The 20,705-nt window shown below is 41.2% G+C and overlaps 1 protein-coding gene across 4 annotated transcripts in view; it reads left to right on the top strand.

Moving 5' to 3' along the window:
• acer3 (alkaline ceramidase 3) overlaps positions 1-20,705 on the top strand; it is a 49,812-nt gene that overhangs the window by 11,924 nt on the left and 17,183 nt on the right. For 2 of the 4 annotated variants that reach the window (XM_086099121.1, XM_086099122.1), the window contains exons 2-8: positions 7,934-8,044; positions 8,229-8,281; positions 14,487-14,677; positions 19,233-19,314; positions 19,424-19,459; positions 20,360-20,418; positions 20,504-20,605. In XM_086099121.1, coding sequence (XP_085955247.1) covers positions 7,934-8,044; positions 8,229-8,281; positions 14,487-14,677; positions 19,233-19,314; positions 19,424-19,459; positions 20,360-20,418; positions 20,504-20,605 — 634 coding nt within the window. Of the gene's footprint in view, positions 1-7,933; positions 8,045-8,228; positions 8,282-13,732; positions 13,786-14,486; positions 14,678-19,232; positions 19,315-19,423; positions 19,460-20,359; positions 20,419-20,503; positions 20,606-20,705 lie in introns of all 4 variants that reach the window. The other 2 variants (XM_086099123.1, XM_086099124.1) reach the window with 1 other exon arrangement.

Raw genomic sequence — 20,705 nt, 5'->3', positions numbered from 1 at the left:
TTTGTTCTTTTTTATAAATAAACTCGCGTTTAACCACTAGCACTACCATAATTTTAAGACAACAAGATCTCCCACAGCTGTCATTTCGAGCCTAACATAGTTATTACTCGCTGTTTTAAGTAGCTAATAAAATCCCTCTCTTGCTTTTCTGAGGCGGACAGGTGGTGGACCTTTAATTGATTTCGATTATCAGGCTTGTACTGCCAAAAACGTCACGACTCCATCACATCTAGCAGCCTTGTTTTCTTGACTGTAAGTCTTTACTATACCTTGAAATCGTTGGTCTCGTGGAGGTCTTTGGGCGGCCGTATCTTCCGAACCGTACATCCTACCGGACTCTTCTCGACGACAGATTTCCAACAATGTTGGTGCCATCGCTCCACGACATTGCGTTCCGCCATGGTGATCTAGCTTGGAGCCTCCGTGATGAATGGCAGTTGCGGCAGCGGCAACAAATACGGAAGCCCAGCGGCGCAACCCCGCGGGTCCCAGCGAGGTGAAAGATATACATTGTGCCTTCCACCAGGCGGTCAGGGTGGCGGAAATTATTGGGTTTTTAAAACAATTGTATCGTTTCATCGATGTTGTAATAAAGAGTAAATCTAAATGTCTGAGGTTATTACAATCCATCTGTATCTGTATGTTAGTATCTCTGTTGGGTTGTCCCCATAGAATGATATATTGTAGCTGGTTAGCTATACAGTAGTGCATAAAATTTGGTGCTTCTAGACCTCTTTTGGATTTACTTTTCTGAAGAGTAGATAGACAAATCTTTGCTTTAAAAAAAATTCCAGTTGAATTTTGTAACAAACGAGTTCAACGACTGGAACCAGTTAAACGTAGGTTTGATTGGAATCAATGAGAAAAAAATTATTAATTTTAGGTTAAACTTTCATTTATATGGTGGCTATTTGTCCGACGAGAGAAATGAGAAGATTATTCCAGTGCTCCAAGTCACTGTAAATGCTATCCAGGTGTGGAGTGAAATTTAAATGAATTAAATCAGTTAATTTAGGTGAGATTTTTATGCCTAAGTATTTCAAATTACTTATAGGAAAACAGTAATGTGGGTCCTGGCTTGCAGGGTTCCATGAATTTTCTGTAATAGGTAGTAGTGTTGATTTTGTCTAATTAATAGAATAATCTGATAAATGTAAGAATTTAGTTGATAAATTAAATACTTCACCTAACGAGATAGCAGGTTTTTCTAAATAAAGTAAAATATCATCGGCATATAGATAAATTTTGTGTTCTGTTATCCCGGAGTGAATTCCTTGAATCCTTCTTTCCCGCCGTATAGCTAATGCAAGCGGCTCAATAAATATCGCAAATAATAAAAGGGACAATGGGCATCCCTGTTTTGTGCCTCTCTGTAGAGTAAGACTCTGAAATATAATCCTATTAGTAGTAACTGTAGCTTTAGGAGAATCATATAATACTGACATCCAGTGAATAAATGACTTTAAAACAGCAAAGAGGAAGGACCAGTTAACTTTATCGAAGGCTTTTTCTGCATCCAACGATGTAATAACTGCCTTTTTATCATGCCGCTGTGACATGCTAATAAGGTTAAAGAGCATCCTGATATTATTAATAGAGTGACAACCTTTAATAAAGCCTGTTTGGTCGCTATGAATGATTGTAGAGATTACTGTTTCAAGTCTAGATGCTAAGGCCTTAGCGATAATTTTAATATCAGTCTTAATTAGTGAAATCGGACGGTAATTTGATGGAAGGGTGAGGTCTAATTTGATGGAAGGGTGAGGTCTTTTTTTGGCTTTAATAAAAGTTTAATTGCTGCTGTGTTCATGTGTGGACGCATGTAACCATTAGTTTTAATTTCTGTTACTACTCTTAAGAATAATGGAGTAAGCATTAACCAAAAGTGCTTAAAAAATATGGCCGGATAACTATCTGGGCCAGGTGCTCCTCCATTAGGCATACTATCCAGAGCACTGTACAGCTCGTTTATAGTGAGTGGCGCATCTAACATATCTCTATATTCAGTAGATAACTGAGGTATATTTAAGCTACTGAGGAATGCATCAATATGCTCAGGGTTAGGCTTGTTAGTTTCTGAGTATAAGTTGCGATAATAGTTATAAAATGTTTTGCTTAATTTCTTCTGGTGATTGTGTGCATTCGTAGAGATTTTTCACATTTGCGTTGAAGTTGGTTTGCAAGAAATTTACCTGATTTGTTGTATTTAAAGTTGTTGTATCTCAATTGTTGTATTATAAACTTATTGCGTTTCCTCTTGACGTAGGCACTGTTCTTCAACATCCTTTGCACAGTACTTGCGTCTGTGACAAGTCATTGCTCCTGAAGCCAAAGTAGTCCTATATTGCAAACATGCTATTCTTTTTAGGCACAAATAGTTTCATCCTTGTTAATTTCTTCGTCTCCCACGTCTGCTATTTTCAGTCCACGGCTGCAGAGTTGCTAACAGGACACCTGTGGTCCGCTCCAGCCAATAGGAGAGCAGTATCTAGGGAGGTGAGGGCCGATGCGTATTTAAAGTCGGATCTGATTGGTCGAACTTGGATAAACGCCATAACCCCTCATTCACTACATTGCCCCGCACTATTTAGTGGCCTAATATGTAGTGCCCTCATTCTGTTTGGTGATTCGGACAGCCAGATTACATCGCTCGCGCCATGTTTTTTTCATACTCGCAATGCATTGTGTTCTATATCAACCCGGTTGAGTGAACATCGATGTTCACTACTTTTCAAAGTGCATCGTGGGTAGTTTTGAGTGCCCTACATTTTCGTTCCCTGGACATTCGGACACCACTACAAAATGGCGTGACCCCTCAGTAGGGCACTATATAGGGAGTAGGGTGCACATTCGAACACAGCCCTTGTGTGTCTCGTCAAGCCTGATCAGGTCCACCTGTGTTTGCCTGCCATTCCTCATGTGTCAACCAATCAGTGCCCTCAGCCACGTGTGTGTTGCCCAGGTGTGTCTCGTCACGTCAATTAGTGTTGGTGTATTTAGGCCCTGTCCAGATGGACGCAAAGCTGGTTTCTTTCCTCACACAGAAGCATTTCAAGACTTGCGTGTGTCCAAAAGAAGACGCTGAGGACGTTTAACGGCTGTAATGTATATGCCAAGTCTGGAGTGGCGCTGTAGTGCAGCCACAGGGAGTTAACGGAAAGCGTAGAAGAAGAATCAGCGAAGCATGTATCAAAACAACATGAAAAAGACTAACACATGAGAAGTGACAATGGGGGTGATTCAAGTACAACACCACTTATTGAACGTGGTTAATAAAGAAGCTAAATATTTTGCTGCATAAGCAAGCTAAGGAAGCTGAGCAAAACGACTACGACACGGCTATCCGCCATTGTTGTTGACAGACTGACGGTTCGTGCGCAGTCACGCGAGAATTGGCGCATATGTCATCAATCTGCGACAATGCGTCGTCATTGAGCTGCGACCATTATGTCATCGCTGGAGGAGTATCCTGCATATGGTGTACAGACGGACGCGTATGGGGCACATATTGAAATCTTTCCACTCTGGAGCCCGGTTTCAAAAGTGATCGGTTTCAAGCTCCGAAACCACACCGTCATGTGGACAAACGGCTTAAACGGTAGGAAACTTTTGAGGATACATTGAAACTAGCTTTCATGTGGACGGGGCCTTAGTCTCCTGTCTTTTGTTCAGACCGTGTCCCCCCTCACCTGTCTTATCTAGTTGACTTAATTTATTACCCTAGAACACTATTTTGTCCTACCCCATTGTTTTCTGGACACTGATATAGAAGAGAGTTGTGGTTTTGTTGGTTCACCTTCTGATTCTGACTGATTTAGACACATTCTAACTAAGTAGCACTAAAACATGTAAGGGTCTACAACACTTACATTGTTTTTGTCGCGATTTTCTTTTGAGGATTTATTTTCCACACTTCGCTCCCCGTCATCTCGTCCTCCCTCCTCACACCCTTTCGTCCCTCACCTTGTCTCGGTCTGTCCAGTCACATTTCCTCAGCCTCCGTACCCTCTGTTCCTAGTGTGTCTTGTGTTCCCCAATCCCTTGGTCAGCAGGCTGATGTTTCACCAGTCCCAGTCCATCGGCAGCAGAAGGCTGCCCGACAAAAGCGGCCAGCCAAGCCACAGCCAGTCAATCGCAGCCAAGTCAATCGCAGCCATGTCAATCGCAGCCAAGTTAATAGCAGCCAGGAAAGAAGGATTCAAGGAATTCACTCTGGGGTAACAGAACATAAAATTAATCTATATGCTGATGATATTTTACTTTATTTAGAAAAGCCTGCTATTTCGTTAGGGGAAGTATTTAACTTAATAACTAAATTCTCACAGTTATCAGATTATTCTATTAACTGGACAAAATCAACACTTCTACCTATTACAGAAAATTCATGGAACCCTGCAAGCCAGGACCCACACTACTCATTTCCTATAGGTAATTTAAAATACTTAGGCATAAAAATCTCACCTAAATTAACTGATTTAATTCATTTAAACTTTACTCCACTTCTGGATAGCATTTATAGTGACTAGGAGCGCTGGAATAATCTTCCTATTTCTCTAATAGGACGAATAGCCACTATTAAAATGAAAGTTTTACCCAAAATAAACTATTTTTTCTCAATGATTCCATTTAAACCTACGGCTAACTGGTTCCAGTTGTTGGACTCAGCCGTTACAAAATTTTACTGGAATAAAAAAAAAGCAAAGATTAGTCTATCTACTCTTCAGAAAAATAAATCCAAAGGAGGTCGAGAGGCACCAAATTTTATGCACTACTATATAGCCAACCAGCTACAATATATTATTTTATGGGCACAACCCAACAGAGATACTAACTGTTGGCTGGAACTAGAACAGAAGGATTGTAATAACCTCAGACTCCTAGATTTACTCTTTATTACAACATCGATTAAGCGACATAACTGTTTTAAAAATCCAATGATTTCTGCCACCCTGACTGCCTGGTGGAAGGCACTAGAAATTACAAAAGCCCAAGTGGAGCCCTGTGGGCTTTCTCCCCTATGGCATAACCCCGACTTTCAAATTAACAACCAATTGTTTTATTTGGGTGTGTGGGATCAGAAAGGAATTACACATCTCCACCATCTCTTCTCAGATAATATGTTTATATCATATACATCCTTGCTCCAAAAATACAAAATAAAAAACGGAAATTTTTTACATTATTTGCAAGTTAAAAGTATGATAAAGAAACAAATTCCAACACTTCAGGGTATGCTCCAACCGCCTGTTTTAGCTAAAGATATTACCAAGCTTTCTCCGACAACAACAAAAAAACTCTCAAAAATATATAAGTTACTTTCATATACTGATAAAACGTCTTTACCCATCTCGAAATGGGAAACAGACTTGTCTATAGCTCCGAAATCTGACTTTTGGATTCAAGTTTGTGAAAAATGACAAAACACACAAATTTACAACTTATCCAATATAAAATTATTCATAGAACATACATTACTCAATATATGATGAAGAAAATGGGACTCTCAGACTCCGACATTTGATTCCGGGGGGCGAGTCCTATCGCCCCGCCGGGCTGGTCCCATATGCCCACCGGGGTCCCGGTGGGGTGGGTGGGGGCTTGGTGGGCGGGTGCGCCTCCTGCCCCCGCCCGGTTGTGGGGGGGGGCCCCGCTGGTCGCACCTCTTAACTCACTACACTAGGTTTGCACAATACACTTTTATAGACATATAGGGCACATAACACACTTTGGGTGGGTGGGGTAGGATCGAAACACCGTCTTCCCCCTACAACTCCCCTCCAATTTTAATGCACCACACAACTGGGGGGGGGGGGGGCTGCAGTGCCCCGTCCTGCTGCGTTGGGTCGGGGGCGCGGGCCGTGTTGGGGTGGGGGGCGCTCCTGCTCCTGGGTTTGCTCTCCGGCCGGTGGCCCTGGCGGGGCCCGGGGGTCGTCCTTTGGCGCTGCCGTGGCCTGGGGGGGCCCTGAGGTGTTGCGCTTGCTCTGTCCTGGCAGGGGTCGACAGCTCCCCTCTTTGGTGGAGATTTTCATGCATGCCAGATCCACCACACCAGCATCTATCAAAACTCAGGCACAATCTGCTTCCTCCTCAGGTCATTGAATCGGTGGAGGCTGGTGTCTGTGGATCTCACTCGGCTTCGTCTGTCCTTCCTTCCTTTCCTCAGTCTCTCCTTCGGTCTCTTGAGGTCTCCCTGATTTTTTGGGATTTGTTGGAATTTAGATGTTTCTGGGGTTGGGGAAGAATTCTGGTGGGTGGTGGATTTCACTTTCCTTTGTTTTCTTTGGTCCCCTCGGGTCTCCTGACGGCGGTGTTCGGTTTTGGTGAACGGTATGGGATTTTTTCTAATAGGTTTTTGGTGAGCTAACAAATACACACACACTCGCACGCACGCACGCACGCACGCACGCACATACACATACTCACCCACATACAAAAAAAAAAAAAGAAGAGCAATGATGATGACATTACCGAATGAACAATACTGAGCTCTTTAGAAGAAAGAAAAATAATAATAAATAAATAAATAAAGTTAATCGCAGCCAAGTTAATGCGTGAGTATGTGTGCTCATTAATTCACCTAAAACCTATTAAAAATCCCATGCCGTTCACCTTTACCGAATACTTCAGAATCCAGCTAGAGTCATGAGGTTGTCAGGAGACCTGAGGAAGGATCAAAGAAAAGAAAGAAAAATGAAATCCAGCACAGACCGGGCTACCAACCAGAATCTTTCACAAATTTTGTTGATAAAGAGAACATACTTTCTCAATATGTTTTTCCCCCAGAAACATTACAACCAAAACAAAATATATATATATTTTAGTTTCTTAAAGAAAGTGCACAAAGTGATCATAGGAAAACAAATTTAAACAAATTATTTATCATATACTGTTCAGAAACTACAAATACTACAAATTTGCATTAATTTAGAAGAATTACGCTGACTGAGAACATACTTTATCAATGTGTTTTTCCCCCAGATACATTACAACCATAACAAAATATATATATATTTTTAGTTTCTGAAAGAAAGTGCACAAAGTGATCATAGGGAAACAAATTTAAACAAATAATTTATCATATACTGTTCAGAAACTACAAATACTACAAATTCGCATTAATTTAGAAGAATCAATATGGAACTGTGTGTGTGCGTGCGTGCGTGCGTGCGTGCGCGTGCGTGTGCGTGTGTGGTCCGAAACAGAAACAATATGCAGAAATTAGGATGCATAAAATCCAAAAGGAAACGAAAAAAGACGCATTATAAAATATAATGTATTATGCATAAAAGCTACAATTAGCGTCTGCGAGGGCCGTAATCGGCGCTATTCTATTTTTAGCACCAAAGCTCAGCGACATTAACGAGGCAATTGAGCACTGCAGGAAACTTAAAGGAGACAATTAAACACGGCGAAGTTACGTGAGTTACAAACATTTATAACACACATTGAACGACGAATATAGGTAATATTTCTCACCACTATAGTACTGACTCAGTAACGCACACTGAAATGGCACTGCCGGAAGTAATGCAATGAACAAGTGTTACTCATAAAGAAACAAAACTTTTGTTCCCCCCAGTCTTTCATGTACAATGCTGTATGTGTTCAGGCAATCTACTACAAAGATGAGATGCTAAGTCACGTGACGGTACACGATCGAAACACAGAAGGGGAGGAGGGAGAGCGGGAGCAAGTCTGCCAGGGTGTGACATGCCTGTTATCTGTTTGACCAAACCGCAGCCGTGCATAAAAGAATCAAACTGAAACTAAACTACTAGACTGATATTATAGTGCCAGTATCGATCAGATATCGATACTCACTTGGTATCGACATTAGCGTTATTTGGATCGATCCACCCACAACTTATCTTCAGGCTGCACAAAAACAGGTACGGTGCTTGTCTCATGATGTATTTTTTGCTTGCTTGTACAGGGAACACTGTCAGCAACCTGATTATGATTCTTCCTCCCATTTGTGGGGCCATCCAGACGTTTCGTGATGGCCTTGAGTTCTGCTACATATTCTCTTTCCTCGGACTTGCAGGTCAGTCTTTCACAGGTCATATATTAACGGAATTTATTTCCTTTGCCCTGACTCACCAGTACTGTATTACAACAGCCTTCAGTGTTGCAGTCAATCTCATAACAGTAAAAACTCGCTAAAGTCAGCCTAACATTTTATAAAGACTAGAGTAACATTTTGTTTTGATTTATTTTCTGTCACCCAGCTGTTGGTGTTGGTTCCTGGTGCTTCCACATGACACTCCTTTATGAGATGCAGGTATGATGAATGACAGAGAAATCAAGTCAAACTGTTTACTGTAGTTATATAGAAGTAATGACTAGTAGGGTAATGATTCCCTTAACTCTTTGACTGCCAGACATTTTCAGAAAAGGGATGCTGTGAGTGCCAGCCGATTTAAGCATTTTGACTGATCTTTAAAGGTCCACAGAAAATTTTCTATTTGGACTATGGAAACACAGATTGAACTTTCATCTTTCATCAGAAAAAAAAAGTTTGTTTCTACCTTATTCCATTCTTTAGTAATCAACAATAGAAAATGGTTAGTTTCACCCAAATGCGCTTGTTTTGGACCAAAACACGGAGAAATCAAGCTTTTAGTGAAACGATATTATTTCATGCACTCTAGTGAATTTTACACTTCTTTTTGTCCATGAATGATGCCACAAACACCTAAATAGTGCTTTACTTCTATAAAACACTACCACCAAGAATGAAAAAGTGTTTTTTGATAGCAAAATACGTTTATTTACATTCAACAGTGTAACAATTTGACAACAATTTGGCAAACTATTTACAAATGTGTGCAACTGTGGTACTATTTACAATTATGTGGATGTTTCAACGACAGTTTTTCTTTTTGTGTAACACTCCCCTGCGTGCAAGGAGACGCAACAGGATTTGCACAACAGATTAGTTTCACTGCGATTGCCTCTTCGCGTGCAGAAGCTACACTTTCTTGCCGGCCGTTTTTTTCCGGGGAATAGCAAGTATATACTGCAGTGTGTGTTGCCATCAAGTCTACTATCAGGATCATGCTACGGTTACGTTACGGTGGTGTTACGTCTGGCTTCCTCATGTCCTTCGGTTCCTATACCTATGGTAAGAGATTTTCTGATCCATCTTATCCACTCCATTCATGGTGGCATCGTAGTCCAGAACCAGTGTCTTCTCCGTGATCAGACGAATGAATATGCATCCATCGCCCGATCGAAAATCCGCTTGTGCAGCTCCGCGTTTTCCGGCGTTAGCAGCGCTAGCCGGTGAGGCTTACTACGTGATCATAGCGGTCGCGTCAAGGCTTCCATCTTTGGCGTCAAGCTCGGAGTCATCATCATCGTCGACATCAATGCGCTTTTTAGTATTGATCGATGCTTTCAGTCTTTGAAAAAAATGCTCAAGCGTGAGCTGCTTGCAACCGGTCGCCATTGTTGCTTCATCAGCCATTGTCCCCTCAACACTCTAGCTCCGCCTCACGTCTTCTACTGACGCCCACGGTGGGCGGCCCACCCAATCTTGTCCAAAGAGAGTCATCGCTGCCATCTAGGGGCAAAACGAGTCATTATACTAACTAATCTGCTTGATACTTTCAGCACAGCTGCCCAAGGCTTTCCTCCACCCGTTTCCAAAAACAAACAAAAAAAAACATAGTGAACGTCTTTTAACGTCCTCGGCGCCCCTCCGTAGGTTTTTACTAAACGTTATATAACGTTTATGGCGGTCAAAGAGTTAAGCCCGATTCAATTAAATTCAATTTATTTAACAATCTTTTTCTTTCTTTTATTACAATGACTTATTTGATAAAGAAAAAATGTTTTCATTGTATCTGCATTATGTCCTTGTTACAAACAATAACTTAAACTTAAAAATAAAAAATTAAAATAATTTAAAAAAAAAAGAAAAATTTAAAACCTTGAAAATTAACTAATAATTTTGACTGTTTAACTACATTTTTGTCTTATCAGTGTTTTGTGATGAAGGTTATTCTGCCCTCACAACGCGTTCTCAGCTTTGTGCAGCGATTCATGTTGAGTCCTTTTTTTCTTCACAAAGACTTAACAGATGTCTGTTCAACAAATGTAACAATGAATCTCTCTACTGGACTAATAAGACACTACATAAGCGACATGTATTTCACCGTAAATGTAATTAATCTGATACGGCGGCCACAGGCGGTAAACACAAAGACGATAAATTGCCTCATAAATTAAACGAGGAGCCACTTACAAAACTTAAAACATTAAATTGACTACTTACAAAGATCTAACCAAGTGTTTACTGGTGTTTACAAAAATCTGCTGCTTCTAGGAACAATACCAGGGCTGTGATAGAGTGTGCACCCTGCTTCCTATATCTGTGTTTCTCAACCCTGGTCATCAGGGTACACTATCCAGCCTGTTTTCAATGTATCCCGATTCCAACGCAGGTAAGGATCGTTATCAGGCTTCTCCAGAGCGTGCTGATGAGCTGTCATTGGAATCACCTGCGTGTAGGTGAATAGGGGGACATGAAAAATAGGTTGGATAGTGTGCCCCAAGGTCCAGGGTTGAGAAACACTGCCCTATATAGTGCCCTACTCAGGGCTCACGACATTTTGTAGGTGTGTCGAAATGCCCAGGGAGCAAAAATGTAGTGCACTCAAAATTACCCACAATGCATTTTGAAAAGTAGTGAATATCGATGAACTGGTTGATATCAGATCAGAGATGGGAGTAAGTCATTGTTTTGCAAGTAAGTCTGAGGTCTTTGCCATCAAGTCGCGAATCAAGTACTGAGTCAAGACTGACAAGTCTCAAGTCGATTCTTCAACTTTGAGTTTCAAGTATTTTCGAGTCATTTTAGGAACATCGTAGATTATATTATTTCAGGTGCCCATCAAAGTAGGAGTCACGGAGTGAACCCGGAGTGGTCCAACAGATTACCGTGTTTGCAATGTGTTACCAGTGAGTTTACAGTCTCATTAACTACACAGCTAGCAAGGGTAATTAGCTGATAAACTGACATTATCTTACTTACCGATCTTTGTGCAACTTCAGATCTTGAACGAAGTTTGAAATTGTTGCCTCTCCCTCAGTGATCTAATCTTGGACACACTGCAATTCATTTGTTGTTGACCACCTCATAGTTTTTGTACCCAAACAATTAGTGTTGCAACGGATTACAAAAGTCACGGATTGGATTGTTTTTCCGATCAGCAAAAAATTTTGACATTTGGAATGTATTTTTTTTAAAGCTAGTGTTGTATAAAATAATTATAAATGAAGGCAAAGTTCTATTTTTTTTTCTTTAATAATGAAAAATATCTCTAAGTGCAATTTAAAGCACATTCCCTTTGTTTAAACATGGAGAGTGGATTACAAAGTAACATAGGTCCACAATATTGAATATTGAAAACAAAATAAAGAAAAGCAACCAAGCCAAGCAACACCTATCAAACTGTTGCCAGCCAGGCACCCAATGCTAATGCTAACCGCTAGCTGCTTGCCACAAACGCCGGAGATTTGTACCGTATCATACAATGACGGCGTAATTAACTTGCGGTTTCTTCGCGTCTTAAATTAGCTAATAAATATACTTGCCATGCAGGCCGACTTCAAATTAAAATCCCACCAAGGGTGGGTTGCATTTGTGTCAATGTATTATGAGCACACACCGAGACGGAATGTAATCGTTAACATTCATTTTAATCTTTTTGTTTTGGTGGAAGAAGCAAGTCTTTTCAAGTCAAAGGGCTCAAGTCCAAGTGAAGTCACAAGTCATTGTTGTTAAAGTCCAAGTCGAGTTGCAAGTCTTTTAACATTTTGTCAAGTCGAGTCTAAAGTCGTCAAATTCATGACTCGAGTCTGACTCGAGTCCAAGTCACATTACTCGAGTCCACACCCCTGGTTGATATAGACCAAAATTATTGCGCACACAACAGCGCAAGAAGAAAAGTGATACCTTAAACAATATATTACAGAAATAATAAATTCAGTTTAGTTGATAATATGTACGACAATGTAAATAAAACACAGTCTTAAAACAACAATAAATAGTCGCTGATTTATTTATATAGATTTATTTGACGGTGCATCATGCCATGTACGGTGGTCACGTGATATGTGATGAGGAGAAAGTAGTGAGCTGGCTGTCCAAATCGACAAACAGAATGAGGGCATTACATATTAGGCGACTATATATGCGGGACTATTGTGAATAAGGGGTTGCGGGCTAAGGGTGGAAATTCGGACACAGCCAGGGTTTTTCCTGTGTTTGTGTGTTCAAAATTCTGAGGTGGCCACCTCCAGCCTGAGCGACTGATAGCTGGCAGCAATGTATTTTAACTGCAGTTGCAGCGTTGCGCCACTATAGAGGCGATATATCAACAGTAGTGCGTCGGAAACACCTGAAGCAACTACCGAAGAAGAAACATCACTGAGCAGCTTCGATGCACACGCCCATTTCCTGGTTGCAAGCAAGGCACAGTCGCCAAAATAATAAAAATACAGTATGTACAATAGATATAATAGTTTTACCCCTTTTTCCTTATCCAGTCTGTTTTCTATTTCTCCAACAGCCAACACAGGTGTTTCAAACAATAAAGCTAATCAGCAAGCTCTGCATGAAGCCTGATAACGATCGTCAGCTGTGTTGGCTGAAGGAGACATGGAAAACAGGCTGGATAGGTGTACTCGATTGCCGGAGTTGAGAACCACAGCACTAGACCACCAGGGAATAAGTATGCTTGGTTACTGAGGGTCATTATTTTTTTACTTGCAATGTAACTACCTAAAACTGCTGGGTCAAAAATAGCCCAATTTTGGTAAAAAATTGCACCGACCCACTACTTGGGTCAATCCCAAGTCACCTTTTGACCCAGCAGTTATAAGGGTGTATGATTTCCAAGAGTGGTCCGAACTGGGCCAACTGTGACCACAAAACCAAGATATGAACCAAACTGTGTATTTTGTGAACCGTTTCACAGGCCCATAATTACCGCAGATATTTCAATGCAAATTAATTCTAGGCCAACAATAATAAATAAATAAAAAGTCAAATAAAAAGCAAGTACTTGCAAACTCGTTTGTTGTGCGCTATTCATTATCTTGAAATGTGTCACAAACCGAGGACCACATGTACAGTATTTGTCTGTGTTCATTAAATTCATTCCCAGCCATTTTCACTGAAGCAATCCCCTTCATTCCCTGCTGTATTACTGGATTTTGACTGATTTTGCAAGGCCCACAGTGTTCTTTTGCTATAAAAACATGGAACCTACCAAAAGAAAGATTAGAGTCTCTTATGTCATCAGGAAGAAAAAGTTTATTTGTATGTTTCCGTTTTGCAGCAATTAGCATTAGAATATAAGTTTCATCATTATTCACAAATTTGTTGAAAACACTGGGGAAAAGAGCTTTTTTGCAACATGGCCCTGGTTGATTTGCTGGCCGTTTTCCGTAATAACTACTATTGCTGTAAGCGTCCTTTTCAGGTCACAGGTGCAGCCTTCTGTATGCTCAAGCATAAAAAAAACTTTAAAAAAATGTATGAATACGTTTTGGGGACCATGACAATATTTAAAATAGAACGTTTTTAAGCGTTTTTGGAGCAAATGAGTTAATAGAAGCACTTGCATAGGATTTAAAAACTGTCCGTGAGTGAGGATGCATTGTTGTCTAATGCATTCATATTGATGACACAATATTCTGTATGCTTTGTTGTCATTTGCAGCTGCTGGATGAGTTGCCAATGATTTACAGCACGTGTGTCTTTGTCTACTGTCTGTAAGTGACTACGACGTTTGGATTCCAAGCTTTGAAAGATTCTGAATACAGTAGACACTAAACACTAAGTCAAAGGCCCTCAATATCGGTATATTAAACCAAACAAAAGCATGCATGTCAGGCGTTGTGGATATTAGAAATGGTCTGTAGTGGAGTGACGACCGGGGCCTTTCCCCGCTGGGCCTGGGGTTCGGGGGTGCTGGCCGTCCTCCGGTGCCCCCATCTCCCCTTCTGCCCCCGGTGTTCCGTCCCTCCACGAGGCGGGGGATGGGCGCGGGTGCCCTCTCCGCTCCGCTGTCCGGCCCCTCTTCGGCGCCGATGGGGGCTGTGGACCGGTGGGGGTGCCTGGCGGGCCTGCAGTGCCCCGTCCTGCTGCGTTGGGTTGGAGGCGCAGGCCGTGTTGGGGTGGGGGGCGCTCCTGCTCCTGGGTTTGCTCTCCGGCCGGTGGCCCTGGCGGGGCCCGGGGGTCGTCCTTTGGTGCTGCCGCGGCCTGGGGGGCCCTGAGGTGTTGCGCTTGCTCTGTCCTGGCAGGGGTCGACGGCTCCCTTCTTTGGTGGAGATTTTCATGCATGCCAGATCCACCACACCAGCATCTATCGAAACTCAGACACAATCTGCTTCTTCCTCAGGTCATTGAATCGGTGGAGGCTGGTGTCTGTGGATCTCACTCTGCTTCGTTTGTCCTTCCTTCCTTTCCTCAGGCTCTCCTTTGGTCTCTTGAGGTCTCCCTGATTTTTTGGATTTGTTGGAATTTAGATGTTTCTGGGGTTGGTGAAGAACTCTGGTTGGTGGCCCGGCGGGTGGTGTCTGATCGGTGCTGGATTTCACTTTCCTTTGTTTTCTTTGGTCCTTCCTCGGGTCTCCTGACGGCGGTGTTCGGTTTAGGTGAACGGTATGGGATTTTTTTTTTATAGGTTTTTGGTGAACTAACGAATACACACACACATGCACGCACGCACATACACATACACATACTCACCCACATACAAAAAAAAAAAAGCAATGATGATGACATTACCGAATGAACAATACTGAGCTCTTTAAAAAAAGAAAAAAAAAGAAAGAAAAATGGTCTGTAGGTGTGAATGGTTGTTTGTCAATGTGGGGTCCATTTGGGTCCAACTGAGTCAGGGGTCTGCCAGTCCACTTCTGGAGGTGGTGTGGCTCATACAAGAGGCACTTCGAAAGGGCGAGAGGTGGAGTACACTCTCTACTGCCCACCATTCAATCAGAGGGCTACTACAAATAACTATTCAACCTTCCATTCGCACCGACGTGAAATTTAAAGTTAACTAACATGCATGATTTTAGTATCTGGGAGAAACCATAGTACACAGCAATGAGAACACAAAAATAACCCAAAACCTCAGAAATGTGAAGTAGATGTGCCAACCAATCAACAGCCATGCTGCCCAAACTGTGTTCAACATCGGGTACATACTGGGGCAGATGGACAAGAAGTAACTTTAGCTGTGTCCGAATGTGCACACCACACCCTAGACAGGGCACTACTCAGGGCTCACGCCAGATTTTGCAGTGGTGTCCGAATGTCCATGGAGCGAAAATGTAGTATCTGGGAGGAAGCTTGTGTACCATAGTACACAGCAATGAGAACACAAAAATAACCCAAAACCGCAGAAATGTGAAGTAGATGTGCCAACCAATCAACAGCCATGCTGCCCAAATTGTGTTTAACATCGGGTACATACTGGGGCAGATGGACAAGAAGTAACTTTGGCTGTGTCCGAATGTGCACACCACACCCTATATAGGGCACTACTCAGGGCTCACGCCAGATTTTGTAGTGGTGTCCGAATGTCCAGGGAGCGAAAATGTAGTGCACTAAAAATTATCCACAATGCAGAGAAGTAGTGAACATCGAAGCTCACTCAACCAGTTGATATAGACCACAATTGCATTGTGGGGGGAAAAAATGGCACGAGCGACAGCGTATGCGCAAGAACGATACTTTAACTATATACTTCTTCTTTCCCTTTCGGCTTTTCCCTTCAGGGGTCGCCACAGCGAATCAGTTGCCTCCATCTAACCCTGTCCTCTGTATCCTCTGCTCTCACACCAACTACCTTCATGTCCTCTTTAACTACATCCATAAACTCTCCTCTTTGGTCTTTCTCTAGTCCTCCTGCCTGGCATTTGGAAACTCAGCGTCCTTCTGCCAATTTACTGACTCTCTTTCCTCTGGACATGTCCAAACCATCTCATTTTGGCCTCTCTGACTTTATCTCCAAAGCCTCTAACATGTGCTGTCCCTCTGATGTACTCATTCCTGATTCTATCCATCTTGATAACTCCCAAAGAGAACCTCAGCATCTTCATCTCTGCCTCCTCCAGCTCTACTTCCTGTGTTTTCCTCAATGGAACTGTCTCCAGAACAAACAACATCGCTGGTTTCACCACAGCTTTATTAACCTTTCCTTTCATTTTAGCTGAAACTCTTCTATCACACATCACACCTGAAACTTTACTCAACCTGTTCCAGCCTGCCTGCACACGCTTCTGCACTTATTTTCCACACTCTCCATTGCTCTGGACTGTTGACCCTAAATACTTAAACTCCTCCACCTTCTTGGTCTCTTCTCCCTGTAACCTCACTCTTCCACTTGGGTCCCTCCCATTGACACACAGATACTCCGTCTTGCTACGGCTAATCTTCATTCCACTCCTCTCCAGGGCAAACCTCCACACAACTAGCTTCTCCTCCACCTATTCCCTGCTCTCACTACAGATCACAATGTCATCTGTAAACATCGTAGTCCATGGACATTCCTGTCTAACCTCGCCTGTCATCCTGTCCATTACCAATGCGAACAAGAAGCGGCTCAGAGCTGATCCCTGATGTAGTCCCACCTCCACTTTGAACTCCTCCGTCACATCTATAGCTAGTGCTGGGCGATATGAGGATATTATATGAAGACAATAACAAATTTCTTATCGTGTCATTTTTTTCCTATCGTGTCTATCGGCATTTGTCACTTACAGCAAACAAAATTAGTGACAGAACGCTTGTTCGATGGACAAAAGCATTAATTTGTATGCTTATTTCACATAGCTGTCCCTAGGTGGCAGCCTGAACAACACATAACAGTGAATCATAATACGTAGTCGTCATACAATACAAGCTTACGGTGCCAACTATCATCCATCCATCCTTCCATTTTTGAACCACTTAAAGTTAAAGAAAATTAATAGAAAACAAGGTGGTTAAATGCAAATAACGAATCCTATTACTTTGAAAAACGTAACTAAAACAACAAACTTGTAATTACTAAAACTGTAAAAACAAAAAATGCTGGGATGCTTACATTACCTACAAGCGGGTATTCAAGTCGAGACGAGATCGGTTCTACTAACATAGCAACGAGCTCCGGCTGCCTAATATTGCACATAAACACGTTGCGCTGTCGCTCCTACAGTGAGTGATGGTAGCCTCCATGACGGCGTATAAAAGTTCCAAGTACCGACATTCTCACAAAGTGATTACGAGGCGTGATTAACAAGCGCTAGACAAAGAAGCTGTCTTTGCTATGCTAACTGGCTAATGTTATCATGGATGTGGCATTAATGTGCTTGGGTCATCGATTACACTTTTCAGAAAAGTCTCATTGGGACCGCGTTGAAGTGGAGCGTATCCAACTTTGAACAGTGAAATAGCAGGCATTTAATGAGTATCTGGAGAGAGAAACTAATGCTACACACTTAGCAAATTCATGCTACACACTTCGGTAAACAGGAAGTGATGGGATTAAAATAATCGATTCATGGTTTTATGAATCAATATCACCCTTAAAAAAGAAAATCTATTTGATATCAATGATTTATGTATTTTAAACCCAGCTCTAGAAAGGGGTTAGGGGTTGGGCTGAACGATTATGGAAAATAATCTAATTGCGATTTTTTTCCCCAAAAAATTTGCGATTGCGAATATGCGATTATTTTTTTCAAGGTCCTTTTCAATTAATTTTTTACCCAACAAAAAGTTAATTATGATAAACAATATCAGATCCATTATAGATTACAGGATCTTAAGATAAAGGCAAATGAAGCCATTATATCACAGTTTTTTCTACTACAATTACAGTAATAGTTACAATTTACCACTTCAACATATCCAACTTTTCATGTTGCATGAAACATGGCATTTAAACACTGCACTTTTTAAACACTGTATTTATCAATGAAAAAATGTAATATACATATTAAAAAAACAACTTTGCTATCGCCAGTCAGTAAACTCATACATGCTAAAGTGTAGGCAAAGTAAAATTATACCTGCTTATATAACGTAACATTTTCCGATTTGATTTAAAAAACCACTAGCATTCTGTAGCAATGGTTGTGGGTGGGTCGCGAGTTGCGTAGTTTCCCATGGTCTGGATGGTCCATGAACGCAACACAGACTTTTGTTTTGGTAAGCTTAGCGCGTTTGGGGCTGTTGTGTTCTGGCATGGTTGTCATTAAAGAGTTGTTGTTAGTTCGTAGCTTGGCCTGATTAGTTCACCAACGGTACAACACATGCACATTAAAAGAGGCTGGTGGCGGCGGCTCTTAAATGACGGTGAGTAATGATGAGCAATAATCATTTCGTCCGTCCTAATTTTCAATCATGAAATCGGACGACACAACAAATGGCCACATACAGACCTATTTACCCTCAAAATATAGGACAACTCAAATTTATCAGCCGCTGCCACACACTTGCATGTACACTCAGTTAACAAAACACGCGACACTACGGCAGCCGAAAAGTCATAACTCACAACGGTGAAGTGTTGTTTTAAAACCAATATCAAACAAATTCAACATATTAGACACTCGTCTCAAGGTCTCATGAGACAAAAAAAACCTCACCAAATTGACGTGCACTTATGACGCCAGGCTTTAGTTACAGCGTTGCAGTGTTTCCCACACCATGTTAATACTTGGGCGGGCCACCCAAGTTAATTGGCCACCACCCAAGCAAGACTGAGAACGCCCCCCCCCCCCCCTCCCCCTTGGAGTCCACCAACCCGAGTCCACCCACCCAAGTAGATTTCAAATCTGTGAGAAACACTGCGTTGACGTTCCTGCTCCCCCTCCCTGTTTCTCTCCTTCCGCTACATTTCAATGGGCATTTAAATTGGAGCCTTTCACGATTACGTAATCCCATTTTGTCAAACCGTGATTTAATCGCAAATGCAATTAATCGTTCAGCACAAGTTATGTGTTAAGGGTGGACATTCGGACACGGCCTTAGACTTAAGCTAGGAATTCCACCAATCTAATCATTCTATGTTGAATTGTTGAATAGATTGCAATTGCATGCATTTTATTAACCCTTTCGAAAAATGCACGTTTATCTTTTGTTGACTGCATCTAACGATTATGAATGGATTTGTTATGTCAGCATGCGTCGAGGTGAACATGACTTTATTTTTATGTTTTTTCAGATATGAGTGCTTCAAACACGGGAACAGCATAAGTTGGTTTCCTGTAGCATTATTATTAATCTTCAGCATCACAGTAACTGTGGTGAGTATTCAATATTATATCAATTTGTTGGTCGTCATGTACATTACATGGTCCTTGATGTACATTCCCCATAACATTTTTCGTACTCTGATAAGATATTGTGTTACAGGTCTACTTACAGTGGAAAGAACCAGTGTTTCACCAGGTAAGTTTGTGTTTCTGCTTTGTGATCTTGCTTGTTGTTTGCTTTTAGGGCTCATTGTGCCTTCGGCTTTATGTAGCTTAAGTAAATATTGGGTTTGCTACATAAGACTTGGTCCAACGTCCTGCTTGCTAACAAGAGCTTTCAAAAACTGATTTTTGTTGAGTTTTCTGACTGTCTTATTTCTTAATAATAAAAAAAAGTAGCAAAAAGCCCTCTGAAATATACTGTATTAAATATTTACAATATCAGCTATGTATTTGAATTCCTTCCTTTATTTTAACCCTAGAGTGCTGAGTTTTGAGATCTACACAATAAGTCTAAAACATTTTTTATTTTATTTTTTATCAATTTAGCTGTGCTAAGGGACAATATTTATGTTATTTGTTAAATTTATTTCATTACAGAGAAAAAAAAAGCGGACATATGTTTACATGAAAATGCAATATTTTAATGGAAATAAATCTGATCTTTCTGCTTCTCAACAGGAAATATTTACTGTACTGCACTACTGTAATTCCATTATAATTTTGTACACTTAAGTTTGTATCACGATAGGTACCATTACTGTGTACTTTATTCTCACCCACTTCATCTATCTGGCAATTTGCTTCTTCCTTGACAATCACACCATGCTTTTGTGGTTCGTTAGCAATCAATCAAATTTTTCACAATGGTCCATTCCAGTTGGGTTCGTTCATGTGTTGCACACTGCAGAGTGTGCCTAAAGTACTACTCATCAGTAAAAAGCAACTTTGCTGTCGTTAATATTTTTGATTTTGAATGGTTCAGTCATTAGTTTGAGGCGTGGTGTAATACGGACTGCCAAGTAATTAAAAATGAATAGACATTACAAATACAGTACATTTAACCACCACAAGCTTTTCAAAATGTCTTTTTCAGGTCATGTATGGTGCTTTAGTTGCTTGTCTCGTGATACGATCTGTCTTCATTGTTACATGGTAAGCTTCCCAAGCTTGCGATCACATTAATATTCATCAAAAAGTAACAACTTGACTTCCTTTGTTACTTTTGTCTAATTTATAGGGTTTATCCATGGTTACGACCTTTGTGTTACACCTCCTTAGGTGTATTCTTGTTAGGCTTTCTTCTGTGGAACATTGACAATATCTTCTGTGACTCATTAAGGTAAGTAAATGGAGGAGCAATGCATTGTCACTCACTCAATTACAGTGGTACCTCAACTCACGAACTTATTTGATTCCGTGACCTCGTTTGTAAGTTGAAA

Source organism: Leptonotus elevatus, chromosome 16 (genome assembly GCF_054856555.1).
Source record: "Leptonotus elevatus isolate MCC_2025b chromosome 16, RoL_Lele_1.0, whole genome shotgun sequence".
NCBI lineage: Eukaryota > Metazoa > Chordata > Actinopteri > Syngnathiformes > Syngnathidae > Leptonotus > Leptonotus elevatus.
Note: the sequence above shows the minus strand (reverse complement) of the source record. Positions and strands in the feature narration are given on the sequence as shown.